The sequence below is a fragment of the Maniola hyperantus genome, chromosome Z (assembly GCF_902806685.2).
Source record: "Maniola hyperantus chromosome Z, iAphHyp1.2, whole genome shotgun sequence".
Taxonomy (NCBI): Eukaryota; Metazoa; Arthropoda; class Insecta; order Lepidoptera; family Nymphalidae; genus Maniola; species Maniola hyperantus.
Genome location: NC_048564.1, coordinates 385,740 through 404,707, shown reverse-complemented (window position 1 = coordinate 404,707; position 18,968 = coordinate 385,740). Strand labels below are relative to the sequence as shown.

Here is an 18,968-nt window from a genome sequence, read left to right as displayed (position 1 = left end):
AGATGCATCCGACTATTCGTAAGTACTTGTAAAAGTTTATTCGAATAAAAAAGATTTTTATTTATATTTATTTATTTTATTTCAAAAGTGTGTGAAGCCTGCTAATTTACATTTGGCCAGCCTGGTGTACCAAACCCTTCTCATTCTGAGAGGAGACTCGTGCTCAGTAGTGAGCCGTCGATGGGTTGTTGTTGATGATAAAGATCAGTAAGTGGCGAAACATGCCTTTATATTCCTCTAAGCGTATGCTATGTTATAAATTCCTCATGATGCACACAAGACCGTGTGGCCTAATGGATAAGGCGTCGGACTTCGGATCCGAAGATTGCAGGTTCGAGTCCTGTCACGGTCGATCAAATACTTTTTTACATTTTACTAAATTATTAGATGATGCCCGCGACTTTTTCCGAGTGGATTTTGAAGGATTTTGTAAAGAATCTAAGAAAAATAAATAAATTATTACTTTTACAGAAAAAAGGACCTCACTTTTTTGATAATAAAATTAATATTTTTTATATATTTATTAATTATTTATCTCTTCTAAGCATACGGAGATTAATAAACATAATATGATCCGCGTATTCTGTAGGAAACCTACGCCGTGCTACGCTGTAGTCTGTAAGTAATTTATTTCTGTAGTCGCTACGGAATTCGTAGAGAGTTCGTAGTTTTGTAGCTTCAAGCCCGGTTTTTTATCTATTTTAATCTACGCACGTCTATAATTTATAAAGATGGGCGTTATTGGCTATTTACGGCAACGGTTAATCAACAGTTACTTAGTTTCAATACCCATATTGTTAACCGTTGCCGAATATCGGTATCAGAGTTGTGTTTCAACTAATTTAATATGCGCAACGCGCAGCGGTTTCCGTAGTAGTAACTAAGCTAGCTGCCGTATCAATACCGTCTGTATAGCTAGCGCGCGCATATTCACTAAAATAAAACCAATTTTACTTTCATGAATATCGTGAAGTAATCACAACCTTAAGTTCATAGCAGTAAAGTTTAATTTGATCATTGACATAGGTCAAACTATAGTGGACGCCTGCACGAATAGTTTGCCACAGTCCAGTTAACCAAAAACATTTCATAAAGATTGATAAACCAAAGATGACCTTATCTCTATTACTCTAAGGCTAACTGTATTTAGAATGATAGATCAAAGTGTAATGGACAAGTACTTGTACAGTTAAGCCTTAGCGTAATAGAGATAAGGTCGGCTTTGGTTTACCAAGTTCTTAGTTACTAAGCCGGTAGCCAATAACCGCTCCTTCTCAGCTTTCAGTGAAAGAAAGAAAGAGAAGGCATAATTATTGCGTTTCTAGTTACCCAAAAACCAAACAATGCATTGTCGGTTGCCAGTTGGCAGTGTTGCGTTGTCAGGTGGTTCGTCATAGATGATAACTGAAAACCGTTGCTAGCTACGACAATAACGCTATGGTACGCTATAGGCACGGCAGCGGTTTTCAGTTAAGTTAAGCTATAGCGGACACATGTCTAATAATTTATGATGTGTAGGGTGCAGTGATGTGTATAAGTCTATGGTAGGGTGTGTTATATTTTTTGTTGTGTTTTTGAAGTCAGAACTAAACTAAACTATGAATGCGACAGGTCGAAATGGCAATCGGGGTGGTAACGGCCCGTTCCCAACAATTATTTGCAGCCCCAGTCCCTTCGCTAACCCGGTGCGGGCGAGAGCGAGTGACGTGCGGGTGTGCGGAGCATCTCCCCGCCCCATACCCCGCTTGCCATCTCGACCTGTCGGGGACTATACTAAAGCCGCTATGATTTGAAACACGATAAAACGATAAAGCGACACCAAAAAGAGACTGACACAACATATTATTATAATACTTATCTATCAGATTTAGCCTAGGAGAGAATAAGATAGGATAAATTAGGAGTTTTTCCTATTACTTTAATACTTTAGTTACCATAGCTTCGTGTCTTAATAATTAATTAAAAACATGAACTAGTGGCTCGTACAAAAATTTATACTTTATACTAATAAATAAAATTAAAGTGTCTGTCTGTAATTTCGAAATAACTACCTCAAAAGTCAAATTAAGCTCTTATGCTTATTTGAACAGTATCACAACTGTATCACACGTTTTTTTTTGTCTGTCTGTCTGTTTGAACGGGCTAATCTTCGGAACAGGTGATTTCTGTTTGACACATGTTTTTGTAATGCCTTAAACCTTCTTTAAAATGAAACATTTTTGCGTATCTGTAGAATTATAGAATAGGACCTCGTTGAAAGGTATTTTAAAATCATTGAGGTTTATTTGAAATATTTATCATCATCATGATCATCATTGCCGGCCTACTACTGAGCACAGGTCTCATCTCGGAATGAGAAGGGACGGCTATTGACCGCCACGCTGGCCAAGTGCCAATCGTCATACTATACTTCACACACATTTGAGAACATGAGGGCGCCTTCAAATTTGTCGCAATGTGACCTCACGGAGGCAGCGCGTTTGTAGCGCTGCGGCCGCGCTGCATTGTAAACCCATATAATTTCGATAGATCAAATGACGCGCGGCCACAGCGCTGCAGACGCGCTGCCTCCGCGCGGCACTTTGCGGTAAGTTTGAAAGCACCATGGAGAACTCTCAGGTATGCAGGTTTCCTCACGATTTTACATCACCGTTAAAACAAGTGATACTTAACTGCTTAAAACGCATATGCCTCATTATATGTCAACATTCGCAAGAACAAAATGTTGTGACATGACGCGACCGGCGACACGGACACGGTTCCCTCACTAATTGGACACTCATTAGCGGGATCTTACCCGAGAGCAATCTTGAACTAATGAAGGTACCTCCAAAACATTTGTTTTCCACTTGTTGTGACTAGCCGGCTCGCCTCGGCTTCGCTCTAATTTATGAAATCAGTAAATAAATAGGTGAAATTTTTTGAACTTCCAGAAGTTTTTTGATCAAAGTTCAATTAATGCCATTTCATGGATGAACTTAAAAAATGAGGACTGTTATATACCTACTTAAACAAAATATATCAATCTTATTCAGTTACTAACCCGCATTTACAACTGGATACTGGCGACAAAACATATTCACGAACACAAAAGGCCATAGTTCAATCCTGAATACGTCGAAAGTTTGTACCTACCTACCATAGTACTTAAGTTTGTACAAGATCCTTTTGCGAATTAAAGTGACTTTGTACTGATTAAGGCTTATTAAATTTTCTCTTGTTACGCGGACAAAGTATCCTGCGAAGACCTGAATCCAGCCTTCCTAGACACGTGACTATGTAGTAAAACAATGCGCTTATAAAAGCGGTGATAGCCTCTTATTCGTGAGGTCGGGGGTTTGATCCCGTGTTGAAGCAATCTTTGCTTAAATACAGGTTCTTAAAATATTGTTCTTTAAATGTTCTCGGCAGTGTATGAAGTCAGCCAATCCGCACTCGGCCAGCGCGTGCTGGACTATAGAGAAACCCTTCTCCATACTGAGAGGAGACCCGCGCTCAGTAGTGCAGATGGGGATTTGATGATGATAATGATCAGTAAGTGACGTAACAGGTGTTTAGATCCCTCTAAAGCGTGCATACTATATTGTGAATTTGTCAACCCGTACACCAGGCCGTGTGGCCCAAGGGATAAGGCGTCGGACCCCGAATTCGAAGATTGCAGGTTCGAGTCCTGCCGCGGCTGGCAGTAGTGTTTTTTAACATTTTACTAAATTACTAGATGATGCCCGCGACTTCTTCCGACTAGATTTTGGTTTTTTAACAATTCCGTGGAAGCTGATATTATGGGATAAAAAATTGCCTAGAGATGTCAAGTAGGTAGGTACTTATAAAGTTTTGTCTTATGTTCTTACGTCCTACTCACATTATGCCATAAAATATGAGTAAATAAGTTAACGATGTTAAAAAATTAACCCGTCATTATTTTGTTAAGCAAGCTTCACAAAAACACTAAATAAAGTAGCTAGAATACACACTAGTTCATATGTCTCATTGCTGCGGGTCATGCCCCTTTTAATTAAAAAAAAACCGGTCAAGTGTGAGTCAGACTCGCGAACCGCGGGTGCCGTACTACAGTCGAATTTTCCGACATTTTGTACGATAAATCAAAAACTACTTATAGTATACTATCTAAATTGGCTCTGGTCTGGCCAGAGCCAATTTAGATATTATAAATTCCCTTGCCCTTATCGGGAATCGAAACCGGGACGTGCACTTATAAGAGCAGACCAGTGAAGTTGAGGTATGGAGGTACGGTAAGCCGCCATGCTGCCGCTGCGCTGTATGGCCGCTGTTGGTAAAACTTGAATGAGCTGTTCCATGGGTACCATCTCGATCATGATACATGAGTAGGTACGGTCATGGATCAGTATCTGTACCTGCCGTCCTGTGTCTAATCTCCGGTCCTCAGATCTGCTGAAACTGTTCCATTGGACTATGAGAATGAAGGAACAGAGAGTGATCCTGTATATGCGGAAACACTCACTTGTGAAACTTCACTCTACTTTCCCCTGGGTAAGTAAACTACGTTGTAGTTGGCCGTCGAGGCCAAAATTATTTAAAAATATAAAATTTATCAAATGACTAGCTTATGCCCATGACTTCGTCCGCATGAACTACACAAATTTCAAACCCCTATTTTACCCCCATAGGGGTTGAATTTTCAAAAATCCATTTTTTGCGAATGTCTATGTCATAATAGCTATCTGCATGTGAAATTTCAGCCCGATCCGTCCAGTAGTTTGAGCTGTGCGTTGATAGATCAGTCAGTCAGTCTGTCAGTCAGTCAGTCAGTTACCTTTTCGTTTTATATATTTTAAAAGGTAAACAAGTAGCTTAGCAGTCGCTGAAACGTGTAAGACGCGCACTATATAGGCGGCCATAGGACTTTTTTACCGCGAACTGACAATGAAGTTCTAATACGAATAGTTCTAGTACGAGTGAAAAAGTGAGCCCAGAAGGTCTAAAGCGCCGGGCAAATCGCGTCGCTTACGCGTCTCTCCGATAAGGTTTCTGCGATTTGTTTATTTTAGGGCAGCTGGGGAAAACTAAGGAGAAGTAGTACTCACCGACAGGGTGATGATCTTGTCGAGCAGCATGATCGGCGGCATGTGGAAGTCGAATACGAAATACTGTGGACAACATACATGTTAGTAGGTACCAAGAACATTTGGTAGTTTCTATACATGAGTTTAGTCGATACTCACCTAGCCGTGTAGCATGTAACGTATCTGATACCGTATCAAGTGTGTACGTAGGCACGAGCCCGCTGCGAGCCGCTCGCAGTTCGCACGTGGAGCAAAACGTAGCTCGTAGCAGGATACACGGTGATCGTGGACGAGCCGTACCGTTACATGTTACACGGCTAGTGAATACCCTGCTTTAGGAAAACTGGCCAATACCTATATCGAAAAAAGCGGTAATAGCCTAGTTGTTAAAACGTAGGCGGGGTTCCGTGCTTCAATCTCGGGCACACACTTACAACTCTTCGGAGTTATATCACTTGCTTTGCCGGTGAAGGAAAATATCGTTAAGAAACCTGAAACTTGAGAGTTCTCCAAGATGTTCTCAAAGGTGTGTAAAGTCTGTCAATGCACTCTTGGCCAGTGTGGTGAAATATGTTACGGCCAAACTGTGCTCAGTGATGCGTTGATGTTGATATATATGAGTACAGATCAGTATCCAAAGGTCAAATACGTTCGACGACTCCGGCCAATGTGTCATCGTTGTCAATTGAAGACGTCCACTACTGGACACATAGTACGCGACAGTTCGAGATGGCAATCGGGGTGCGAACGCCCCGCACACTCACACAGCCCCCGCGCTAACCCAGTGCGGGTGATCGTGGGTGACGTGGGGTATGCGGGGCGACTCCCCGCCTCATACCCCGATTGCCATGTCGACCTGTCGCGTACTTATAGGTTGGTGTAAACACCATACATGTCGCAGTCTTCCGGTGCATGTATCCAGAGCTCACGTTTGCGTTCAAAATACGTGCGGCTTTACCGCTACAAAAATTCGCCGTGAAGGAAATTGAGATATTCGTGTCAAATAAACGGCTCTTCATGGAGACTGTAGCACGTTAATTTGCAAATTGTTCAACAATTATAAAATCGCTCCGTTACGAGCTCCGCTGAAGTTTATCTTTCATCATAATAATGATTGCTTGTATTATTTGCCGATCCCTGAAATATAATAATGAACCTATACCTAAAGAGCTGACTCTTTTTTATTATTATTGACCTGTCACCGCTTTTGTTTATTCCATCCCCGTACTTCAAGAATTGTATTGAAAAAAGAATTAGCGAAATCGGTTCAGCTGTTCTCGAGATTAGCGATCAGCAACACATTCAGCGATTCATTTTTATATAGAGATTATATTGTAGACTAATCCTTTGAGATTAGACCACTCTCACAAATACACCAACTTTACGTAGTACCTACTCTATGTCTTATTATGACACTACCTGAAGCCCACGACTCGTCCGCTTAAATTTGGGTTTAAAAAATAGGTAAAATCCCGTAAACTCTTTGCTTTTTCGGGATAAATTTTAGCCTATATCACTATCAAAGTTTTTAACTATACTCATACAAAAAATCACGTCAATCCATTTTTATCCCGGAAAATCAAAGAGTTCCCACGGGATTTTTAAAAGACCTAATGCACGCGTACGTGGAAGTCGCGGACATCAGCTAGTATTGTAATATGTGTGTTAGCCAATGGCACATACCGAACCGTTTCACAGCCTACATTTGACGCCTGCCGCTCCTGCCAGTGAAGGTGAAACCTCGAGGTTTTGTTACAAGTCTCATGAACTGTGCTAGTGAGCCGGCGATGCGTCGATGATGATGATGACTTACCTCATTGTAGTAGGGGCAGTTGGTGCTCTCCTTGACGCTGGTAAACTTGCGTGTCTCGCCCACCTGCACGCACACCACGGGGTCCATGTTGAGGCCGGCGAGCTGCCTCGCCTCTATGATGGTGACGCACACCTGGAAGTCCGCAGCCTTCAGCGCTGACGAGCCAGCAGCGTCGAGTATGCTCGTCCTGTAACAATTATTATTAGCTTCGTTAATCTGGCATTGTCTCCGAGTGGCCTCCTTACGCAACGTTCGTTTTTGCAAGCGTTCTAGTTACACCCTCTATATCGTCGATTCAGGATCAATCGGAGAGTTCCCTCATCCCTCACTCTAGTTCACTCTGACCGAACAGCGAGAAATCGTGAACGTTTTCGCTCGACGTTTCTGATACGAACGACTAAGGACTGGGACGCCCTTACAGAGTCCGTGTTTTCTGCCACGTATAACTTAGGTACCTTCAAGGCAAGAGTGAATAGGCATCTTCTACTCAGCGAGCGTTTTGACGTATGATACAAAGTGCTGATTGGACGAGCAGTCCTATTGTGTAAACTTGTTACCGTAACCGTACCTACCTATGATCTTGGTACTCGTGTAAACATCGTAAAGCACGAGAGAAAACTATTTCCGAAGAACTGAATTTCTTATTTGAAGTTTATGCCTTGAGTTTATCCCAGTATATCTGTAAACTGCACAATCCTTTGAGGGAGGAGCGTGGGTTCGACAAAAGGCTTAGCCGGCTTCTTTTGCGAACAAGCTCGACATTTTTAGGGTTCCGTACCTCAAAAAGAAAAACGAACCCTTAGGATCACTTCGTTGTCTGTCTGTCTGTCTGTGTGTCTGTCTGTCGTGTCTGTCAAGAAAACCTATAGGGTACTTTCCGTTGACCTAGAATCATGAAATTTGGCAGGTAGATAGGTCTTAAAGGAAAAATCCGGAAACCATAAATTTGTAGTTATCTCAAGAAAACATTAAAATGTGTTCAATGAACAATTATTGGTATCTTCAACTTTCAAAGTAAGTTCACTATATGGAGTGGGTTATCGTATGAAAGGGCTTTATTTATGCATTCTAGAACAGATTTTTTTTTGTATTTTATGCTCTATAGTTTTTGATTTATCGTGCACAATGTCGAAAAATACGACTGTAGTACGGAACCCTTGGTGCGCGAGTCTGACTCGCACTTGCCCGGTTTTAAATCCTACGTTTGGCAGTTTTGCTTAAAAACTCTTATATGAAATATTGTTTTTAGTATTTGTTGTTTAAATACAGTATTTTATGGTTCATAATAATACAGTAAAATTTCATATTCCTGACTAGTTTTGATTTTGAGATAGATCCTATCACAAAAATGGTCTAAAACTGACAACTTTGACGGCCCTCATTTCTTTATTTTTTACTAGTTAGTGCCCGTGACTTCGTACGCGTGATTTTAGATTTTTGAAAATCCCGTGGGATCTCTTTGATTTTCCGATAGCCTATGTCATTTTCCAGGTCTTAAACAATACCCATGCAAGAAATCACGTCGATCAGTTGCTCCGTTACGACAAAATTGAAGGACAAAACAACACTCACACAGTATTACTCTTAGCCATGCAGGAGTGTGGCATTGCCGGTGCGACAAATAAGTGGTTCCGTAACTACCTATCGGACAGAACTATACGCACCGCGGTCGATGGGACAACGGGTGACGAGTGGAACGTGTCATTGGGTGTACCGACTGGCTCAATTTATGGGCCAGTGGGCTACCTGATGCTCGTCAATAGTGTGGTTAACGTGATCAAGAAGTGTCGAGTATATATGTATGCCGATGATATGTGTTTGATGTACGCGTCAAAGGACGTGAGCGAGGCGCGCGATAACATCCAGTCAGATTTTGAAAACGTAAATAAATGGGCGCATGATAATGGGATAATTATAAATATGGAAAAAACAAAATGCATACATATATACTCGCCATATAACAGACAGGCTAAGACAGTTAAATATAAAGATATAGGTATAGTTGGTCATAGTTATGACTGCTTGCATAATAATAAGATCTCGTGCGCATGCCAGCAGCTACAATATGTAGATAAATACAAGTACCTAGGGTTGCACATAGATCAAAATTTCAATTGGAAAACTCACGTGGGGCAGGTGTGCAACAAACTGAGGTCGGTGTTAGGTAAGTTTTATCATCTCGATCGAGTGCTAAGTAAACGTACAAAACTAGTTGTATACTACGCACTTGCTGACTCAGTTATCAACTATGGCCTTAGTATTTATGGAAGAACTTTTAGTACCTACCTAAACGAAATTAAAAAATTACAAATTAGACTTTTAAAACACATTCTAGGAAAAAAAGAGAAAAAAAAGTATAAAGGGAACTATGAATGTGTTTTTAAAGATCTAAAAATATTGCCTGTACATAGTAAAGTAGATTACCTAATAGCTAGAGAACATTATTTTTCAAAAAAATTTAAAAACCCCACGAAGCTTAGGGATAACGCTAGAAGTAATAGGAAGACAAGATTCATGTTACCCAAAGTCTGTAACTACTACGGTGAAAGGTTAAGTGAATATTTGGTACCTAAAATTTACAACGGCATAGAGTGGTTAAGGGAAGAGAATAAGGTCAGTGAGGGGGTGCTTAAGAAAAAGTTAAAGGAACACTTCCTTAGGGACCCCCTCACTGTTTAATTTATTATCAATTTATTATCATTATTTGTTTTTTATTTTAGTTTATTTTGTTTGTTACCTCAGATTGAGGATTGATCTCTAAAGCGTTCATTTCGCTGCAGCGATCAATCCTTAATCTGAGTATAAGTTTATAAGTTAGAATATAAGTTTACATATATAAGTACAATTTAATACGTAGATTATAGTTATTTTTAAGGAGCGCCAGCTCGCCAACAAACTGGCTCACCAGTTTGGCGAGAAAATAATAATGTAAATATTTGGTGTACCTACGCTTGTTATAAATAAAAAAAAAAAAAAAAAAAAAAAAAACAAACAAACACACTTTCGCATTTCTAATATGGCTAGTGAGGATAAGAAACAATAAAAAAATATGCTCGTACACTACTCAATAAGTTTTAGATAATGGTACCCCACATGCAAGGATAAGAAGATAAAAAATCGACTTCTTTTTCATTTATAGGAAGCCCCCTGATAAATAATTCAATTGAATTTCTAATTCAATATTCGGTTTTGGGTCAAACATCTACACCAAATACCGAACTTTCTGATTTGTAACTGTTTGTAACTCATTTAAGTCTTAAGTCTCTTAAGTCTACGAGCTAGAGACTTGTGAAACGCGGACAGACAGACAGACAGCAGAGTGACATTAATAAGCCTCCGTTATTACCCTTTATGACCCTAATCTATAATATAAAAATGAATCACCAAATGTGTTGCTCATCGCAAATCTCGAGAACAGCTGAACCGATTTCGCTAATTCTTTTTTCATAATATTCCTTGAAGTACGAGGATGGTTCTTACGGAGAAAAAAATTGAAAAAATTTGAATCGACTGTTAGGCGGAACGAAGTTCGCCAGGGCAGCTAGTAAGCAATAAAGAATCAGGTTGGTGCGCGCTTGCCTAGATGATACCTATAGACTCTTGCCTTGAAGGTAATCAGGTTAAATACGTGGTAGGAAACACGGATGCCGAAAGGGAATTCCACACCTTAGAAGGTCGTATCGTATGGATAACTCTCATGCATGCATTCACTTATTTACTTCGTATGGACAGGGTTAGTGAACAAACAAAATGGCACCGACTCATTGGTGATTATGCAAAAATGCAACCTCAGTGACGTCTGGATTTCAAACGAGTCGTTCATTAGTATCAAAGAGGTGGCGCTGATTTATTTGGTTTCTAAACCGTGAAAACTTTTGTTCGCTTGACCACATTTTGTCATTTATATCGATGCATGCATGCAGATTTCCTCACGATGTTTACATTGACTGTTAAAGCGATGTGATGTTTAATTGCTTATAATGCTTGATATTCGAAAAGTTGCTTGAGATTGAACGCCCTACCTCCCGAATAGGAGGCCGATGTCTTAATCACTAGGCCAAGCGGCGGTTTCCCCTATCGATTTGTACGCACCTCACAGATTCATGGTAATTTTTCATACTATGTGTACAGAGTTTGTAAATTATTCATAAAACATTAAGACCAGGTAAAACAGCCAACATAATTACTTTACATAAATTGAGCTTTGATACGCAGAAAATGAATCTAATGAATATTTTATATTTGAAGTTTTGGACTGCTGCGTGAATAATTCAGGCTTAAATCATAAATCTACCAATTTTTATACGCCAGTTGCTCATTCGCGAACTATAAAAAGGCTGTACCTTGGTATACGTTTTGTACGGCAGCTCCTAAAATAAATATGTTCAATTGGAGTATACCTATATGTAGGTAGGTACTTACATTCGTTTCTTACGAGGCGTGTCCGGGCAGCTGCGGGTGTCGACGAGGACCTCGTCGGAGGACGCGGAGGTCTGGCTGGCGGGGCCGTCGGGCGCCGAGGACGGGCCGGCCACGGGCAGCAGCGCCTGCTCCTCGTCCGGCACCACCTCGCGGCGCCGCGCCCGCCCCAGCCGCATGAAGCTTCGCACGCTCTTGAACGTTGTTCGTCTGCTTTCTGGGGGTTGAGAACTTTTCTCCCGAGTCTCAGATAATCCACGGCTGCAAGGAAATATATTTTTTAGCGTTGCGCACCCGGACCTTATAACTAAGCCCCCGCTGTTCGTCCGTCCGACTGTCTGTCAATGGGCTTATATCTCGTGAACCGTAATAGACTGAGAATTGAAATTTTCACAGAATGTATATATATTTCTGTTGCCGCTATAAAAAAAAAATTCATCATAGGCACCCGAGCACTGATGGAAAGTGATGATGCGGCTTATGATGGGACGCGTTTACCTTGAAGATGTCTATTATATCACACATACATATGTTGTGAATCACCTACTAGGTATTTTGACTTTTATATTTTCATATTATTATATTATAGTAAAGCTTGTTTAAATTATCAAACGTACTGTTATAAATTTATATTTAATATCTATTTAAGTAATCTGTAAAAAATTGTAATCCTATTTGGCCTTATTTTCAGTCTGTTATTATGTAAAATTATATTGTATATATCGCTGTTGATTGCAAAAAAACAAATAAAATAAAAAAAAAATTGTCTATTGTCTATTCACTTATTTCAAAGATAACATCACGGAAGAGTAAGTATTCGAATGTCCAAACCGTGAGTATGAGGAATGATGACGCATAACGTTTCGTGCGTGTAGCTAGATGGAACATCGACGAGTCTGTATCCACTTCCTAATCCGAAGTCGAGGGTTCGATCCCGGGCTCGCACTTCTAACTTTTCGGAGTTTAGTGTGAGCGTTTTTAGCAATTAAATATCACTCGTTTTAACGGTGAAGGAAAACATCGTGAGGAAACCTACGAACCTAAGAGTTCTCCATAATGTTCTCAAAGGTGTGTGAAGTCTGCCAACCCGCACTTGGCCAGCGTGGTAGACTATGGCAGAACCCCTTCTCACTCTGAGAGAAGACCCGTCTCCGTAGTAAGCCAGCGATGGATTGATCATGATGAAGGATGGATATATATTTTTTTAGATACAAGTTAGCCCTTTTTAGCGTTTAAACTACCGTGAGTGATTTCCATTATAAATAATATCTATCCCGGCTGTACTCACGTGTCTAGTCGACGTTAGCCCGACTAGTTTCCCGAGTAGTTAACGTCGACTAGACACGTGAGTACAGCCGGGATAGATATTATTTATAAAGTTAGCCCTTGTTTGCAATCTCACCTGGTGGTAAGTGATGATGCGGTCTAAGATGGAAGCGCGATGGGCGTGGCGGTTTTTATAAAACCCACGCCTCTTTGGTTTCTACACGGCATCGTACCGGAACGCTAAATCCCTTGGTGGTACGGTTTTGCCGGTAGAGTGAATAACCACCAGAAAATATTCGCCGACACCTTGTGGTACGATGGTAAACACAGGAAGGGGGGACAGGATCGATAGGACCAAGTTCCTGAGCACACTCAGCGTTTAAATGCGGGAAACAGGAGAAGAGAAAAGAAGAAGAGAAGACTAACCGCAGTAAGCGTTTGCCGGCAACCTTCGACTTGCAGACAGACGAGTCGTCTTCGGGTTCCATGTCGATGACGGTCTCTTTGTCGTTCATAGAGCGTTCAATGTTAGCGATGTTCCGCTCCAGGCCTTCGAGCGGGTTCTCCAGGTCGGAGGAGCCGACGCTGGAGCCGGCGGTGGACTCCTTGTCGGAGCTGCGGCGGGACGTGCTCGCGCGCGGCGCGTGCACGGCGGGCACCACCGGGAGTTGCTTCCGTGTTTCTTGGACGCGGTGATGGCTTCGAGGGTCGATGCCGACTAAATCTGGGTGTATGTACATAACGACCATGTCTATGAACACCTGTGGACAAAATAATCATATTAATTACTAGCTTATGCTCGCGACTTCGTCCGCGTGGACTACACAAATTTCGAACCCCTATTTCACTCCCTTAGGGGTTGAATTTTCAAAAATCCTTTCTTAGCCTACGTCATAATAGCTATCTGCATGCCAAATTTCAGCCCGATCCGTCCAGTAGTTTGAGCTGTGCGTTGATAGATCAGTCATTCAGTCAGTCAGTCACCTTTTCCTTTTATATATTTAGAAGAAGAAGACTAGCTTACACTCGCGACCTTGTCTGCGTGGACTGATTTATAACTCCTATTTTATCCTCTTCGAGGTTGAATTTTCCAAAATCCTTTCTTAGCGGATGCCTACGTCATAATCTGCACAGCCCGATCCGTCCTGTATCAAGCCGTCTGACGTCTGCTCCAGAAAGGGGAGAGTGACATATAAGGGAAAGGAAGCAGAAAGAAAAGAGCTTGTAGGAAGTCAAGAAGGCGCCCCGGGAAAGAGCCATTGAGCAAGTACCAAGCAAGCGCCCTCCCGCGTTTCGGCCCATATAACCGCGAGGTTGGTGGGGCCATGGGTGGTGGTGGGTTATATCCCGATCAAGTCGAACATGGCGAGCTCTAGTAATAATAACATCTCTGCGGTACATACTCGATAATATTAAAGTAATCATTAATTAGTTGCGGTGGAGAGCACACAGCCAACGCTTTATGTTACATTAAAGTAGGAGGGAATCCCTGGACGGTAAACCGCGGGGATCATCATTGAAGCATGAGGCCTGCAGGCTCCACTGATGTTATACATGGTGTACCTAACCAGAACGCTAGCAAAAACTTAGCGTTATTGTTATACTACCTAAACACAATCCAATACCAATAACCATTTGCCTCATTTTGTAGTTTTAATGATTTAGTATTTTTCCAAACTCGGCCCCACCTACGACGCGGTATCTCCGAGACGATTTTGACGAGATTAGAATACGGGTTTCATTGTCATTCTGAAAATCCTGTTTGAAATTATTACCAAAATTACTGATTTGACTAGTTGTCAAATTGACTTTTTGACAAACGTCAAAAGGCGCGTTTATGTAAAGTTCTGCGTGGTGGGGGTGCGTATTGCTTGCCGAGTGGCTGCTTTTCCTGCATGGTTAGCAGTGGGAGGGCGGGCGGTGCATTTCGCATGTTGCATGTTGCATCATACAGATTCGACCTGTTTCAGCAGATTACGACGATTCGAAACGAAAGCACTTGTAAAAGTTTGGATAAAAAAGATTTTTATTTTATTTATTTATTTATTACAGCAAATTAAGCTTTTGGTTAATTGTAGGTATATCATGGACTTCCGCAATACACGTCTGCTTGTATACAACAGCTCTTGTTTACGTATTTAGTGAGTCCCGGCGTGCATTCTGCAGTGTGATTCACGGTCTTATTCCACGCCTACATTATTGATATACCTTACGTTTGGGGCCCCGCGCCTGCCGTACGTCTGGCCCAACGACCGAACTCGACACTACCTACTCGTTCGCTACAATGTTCAAATTCAGGCTGGACGTCATGCCATACAAGCCGGACATTTTACTTTATTATCTAAATATATAAAAGGAAAAGATGACTGACTGACTGGCGGATCTATCAACGCACAGCTCAAACTACTGGACGGATCGGACTGAAATTTGGCATGCAGATAGATGTTATGACGTAGGCATCCGCTAAGAAAGGATTTTTGAAAACTCAACCCCTAAGGGGGGAATGCCCATACCGATGCTCTCGGTACGATAGTAGAAGGGTGAGGGAGGAACCAGGTTGAAAAGTTCTTCGACACACTCTCCGAAATATATCCTGTAGATTTTTGTAGAGCATTGTCTCTGTCGTTGAAACCGACAAAACGTCACATAGGTATGAGTAACAGAGACAACGCTCTACAAAGCCGAAAACTCTTTCTAAAGGTCGATGTGCATTATTTTCTGCAGCGTATTATAACCTCTGCAGGCGTTGTCTGCGAGTCTTCAGCGGAAGGCGGACCGGCCGACCGCCGGACACGACCTCACTAAGATGTTCGGCTACACCCGAAGCCTCGCAACCCCTAGCAGTGGGTGTCATATCCCAGAGGACTACAGACTTATTACACCCTAATATACGAATCTCGATTGATGCATAATAAATATGTACATGCTGCTTTGTTCTCTTACCCTCTAACAAATAAACCTGGAATAGCGGTGGAATAGTTGTACTCTGTTTTGTCTTTTTTCTTCAAATGTCAAATTACTGATGACAGAGAAAGACAAAACAGAGTATAACTATTCCACCGCTATTCCAAGTTTATTTGTTAGAGGGCTAAGTGTCTAGTTTATTATTATAGCTACAAATTGTAACATTTTTGGTTTTGACTCCTTTAACCGTTGAGCTATTGAGGCTCAAATTAATTGGACTGGCCTACTTGTGTACACACCGATATGATGTGAGAAATAAATAACTAAAGGTCGAGTATAAAGTGCTCGCCCCGATGCGACATTAGCGGAACGATGAGGAAGTAAATAGAATTTTATAACGCAATCATAACATACTTACCTACATGCGACCTCGGTTAAATAAATATAGTCAAGTCTAAATCTAGGTCTATTTTTTACTTTTAATTTAGATTTAAGTGTATTTAATAGAATTATCTATCCCTTTTTAAATCCTAATACAAAAGTCTAATTTAGTCTAAATCCATATCCATCCATACTAATATTATAAATGCGAAAGTGTGTCGGTCTGTCTGTCTGCTAGCCTTTCACGGCCCATCCGTTCAACCGATTTTGACGAAATTTGGTACCGATATAGCTTGCATCCCGGGGAAGGACATAGGCTACTTTTTATCCCGGAAAATCACAGAGTTCCCACCGGATATTTAAAAACCTAATTCCACGCGGACGAAGTCGCGGGCATCATCTAGTATATTATAAAAAGAAATTAAGGTGACTGACTGACTGAGTAATCTTTCAACGCAAAGCTCAAACTACTGGACGGATCGGGCTAAAATTTAACAGGCAGATAGCTATTATGACGTAGACATCCGCAAAGAACGGATTTTTGAAAATTCAACCCCTAAGGAGGTGAAGTAGGGATTTGAAATTTGTGTAGTCCACGCGGACAAAGTCGCGAGCATAAGCTAGTACTAATAGAAGAAGAATCCGTGTCAGGAAACACGGACGGCGGAAGGACGTTCCACACGAGCAGTTCGTATCAGAAACATAAAAAGTTTCGGGATCTATGTCGGATCTAATGGTCTATCTCCGGTCGTGTCAGATGCAGGAACTTTACAAAATAGGAATGTCTACATTCCGAAGTTTGAACAAACTGTCATCTCCTGGAATCGAGAGTTTTTTTCACAGCAGAAATATTTTTATTTAGGGTCGTCTTGACTGTCGACTTGATGTATTACTTAATTCCCTGTAGAACTCTTCGAAAATGTAGCCTATTACACTTTCAGCGTATTTAACAATAGGTAAAGTCCGCGCCAATTAAATAGTCGTTCTTGAAGTTAGCCGCAAAACGCGTCGCAATAGCATTTTTAAGGCGTCAGTGGGGCGCGTGACGCGACGAAGCGGAACACACTAGCCCGCGCGCCACATCGCACCCCCCGTTCACTATCTGCATTAGTGTGAGTGCTACATCCGTAAACTGTTACATAATTAACTATGCATATATAACTATGCATATATAACTATGCATATATAACTATGCATATATAACTATGCATATATAACTATGCATATATAACTATGCATACTAACAATAATGATAGATACCTAATAAATATTTGTCTAACACAGTGTTTAAATTCATGCAATGGCAAAACTCTTCCGGAACTAAACATTATCATATAACTTACTATAACGGTGGACGAAAACATCGTGTGGGCATGCCTGAGATTGAGACTGAGATTATGCAGCTAAGCATAATGTTCTCGCGTAAAAGTCCTGCTGTGACGTCACGGACAGAAAGGATTCACAATTTTAGTTTACATTTTAATTTTAAATCCCAATAGGTACAACTATTCATAATTTACCGACACTCAAGGGCCCTGAAATAATATAAATATCAGGTGGTTTGCCAAAAAAATTAATAGAAGCAGTATAAAATGTCTTTTTACTAATAAAAACCGGCCAAGTGCGAGTCGGGCTCGCGTAACGAGGGTTCCGTACTACAGTCGTATTTTTTCGACATTATGCACGATAATTCAAAAACTATGATGCATAAAAATAAATAGAAATCTATTTAAGAACACACACAGGTGAAGCCCTTTCATATCATACCCCACTTTATATAGTTATCTTACTTCGAAAATCGAATATACCTACTAATTTTAAGTTCATGACCACAATTTTTTTTTTTGTGTGATGTAAGCACAATTTCACGGTTTTCCATTGTCTACCTACCTGCCAAATTTCATGATTTTAGGACAACGGGAAGAACCCTGTAACCTACAGGGTACTTCCCGTTGTCCTAGACAGACAGACAACAAAGTGATCATATATAAGGGTTCTGTTTTTCCTTTTTAGGTACGGTACCCTAAAAAGGTACTGTTTTGAACGTTAGAAAGTATATTAAATGGGAGAAGTTCTACATCGCGCTACTATTAACGCGTCGTAGCTTTACTTATCCTATAAGTAAAGCTTCCAGGATAGACACCTCGGGCGTCCGTGTCTACTTTGGCTCTGGTATCAAGTCAGTGGAATCTATGCTTTGATAAAGTTCGCTGCATGAAACTTAGGGTTTATTTCTCAAAGAAGTCATGAGTCTCCATACATGGAGGTTCTCAATTCCACTGTATATTTTTTTTAGGGTTCCGTAGTAAACAAGAAACCCTTATAGTTTCACCAGGTCCGTCCGTCTGTCCGTCCATCCGTTCGTCCGTGCATCCTCGGTTAATCTTGGAGACTAGTGCTAGAAATCTGTAATTTGGCATGGGTATAAATATTAATCACGCCGACAAAGTGGTGAAATAAATTTGTGATAAATATTTTTTCAGGGTAGCTCCCCTACATGTAAATATATTTTTTTTCGTCTACCCCATCGTGTGGGGTATCGTTGAATAGGTCTTTTAAAAATACTGTGGGTCTGGGAACATCATTCTAGATTTCTAGATCAGTTTGTAAAATATGATGTAAGTGCTAATTTTTATTAAAGTCAAGTGTCCCCCCTCCTCTATCACCCAAATGGTAGTACATAGGAACGTGAAAAAATTCACAGCAGTAGTATATATAACCAATTTTGAAGGAAAACTATCATGGATAAGTAGGGTCCACAGGTTAAGGAGTTATATTTGTTTTTCGAGGTTAATTGTGACTGCGGAACCCTACACTTGGTTTTTTAATTTATTTTTATACGCGATTACGCGTTTGGCGTTCACGCGTTTTTTAATTATATTTTATACGCGATTACTGCATAAATTGTGAATTGATTATGACAATTCTTTTTTGTTTGGTAAGTCATACTATACAAATAGTCCCGTATAACTTTTTTGAAGATCTGACGAATATCTTCGGAGATGGAGAACGGAACTGCACAATGGATAAGAGTAAATTTGCTCGCGATCAGTGTAATAGCTTAGTAAATATTAGGTTTTTAAACTATTGTACTAAAAATTGTGAAATAAAATAAAATCCATTGCTATGCGGATGACAGT

The 18,968-nt window shown here is 40.8% G+C and overlaps 1 protein-coding gene and 2 non-coding genes across 5 annotated transcripts in view; 2 read left to right on the top strand and 1 right to left on the bottom strand.

Moving 5' to 3' along the window:
• Positions 1-18,968, bottom strand: part of LOC117995633 (otoferlin-like) — a 97,238-nt gene that overhangs the window by 34,523 nt on the left and 43,747 nt on the right. For all 3 annotated transcript variants that reach the window (XM_069508959.1, XM_069508957.1, XM_069508958.1), the window contains exons 4-7: positions 12,970-13,304; positions 11,281-11,538; positions 6,859-7,045; positions 5,067-5,129 (exon numbers count right to left, since the gene is read on the bottom strand). In XM_069508959.1, coding sequence (XP_069365060.1) covers positions 5,067-5,129; positions 6,859-7,045; positions 11,281-11,538; positions 12,970-13,304 — 843 coding nt within the window. The remainder of the gene's footprint in view (positions 1-5,066; positions 5,130-6,858; positions 7,046-11,280; positions 11,539-12,969; positions 13,305-18,968) is intronic.
• TRNAR-UCG (transfer RNA arginine (anticodon UCG)) lies at positions 280-352 on the top strand. Its single transcript has one exon. It is a non-coding gene; the product is annotated as a tRNA-Arg (tRNA).
• On the top strand, positions 3,610-3,682 carry TRNAR-CCG (transfer RNA arginine (anticodon CCG)). Its single transcript has one exon. It is a non-coding gene; the product is annotated as a tRNA-Arg (tRNA).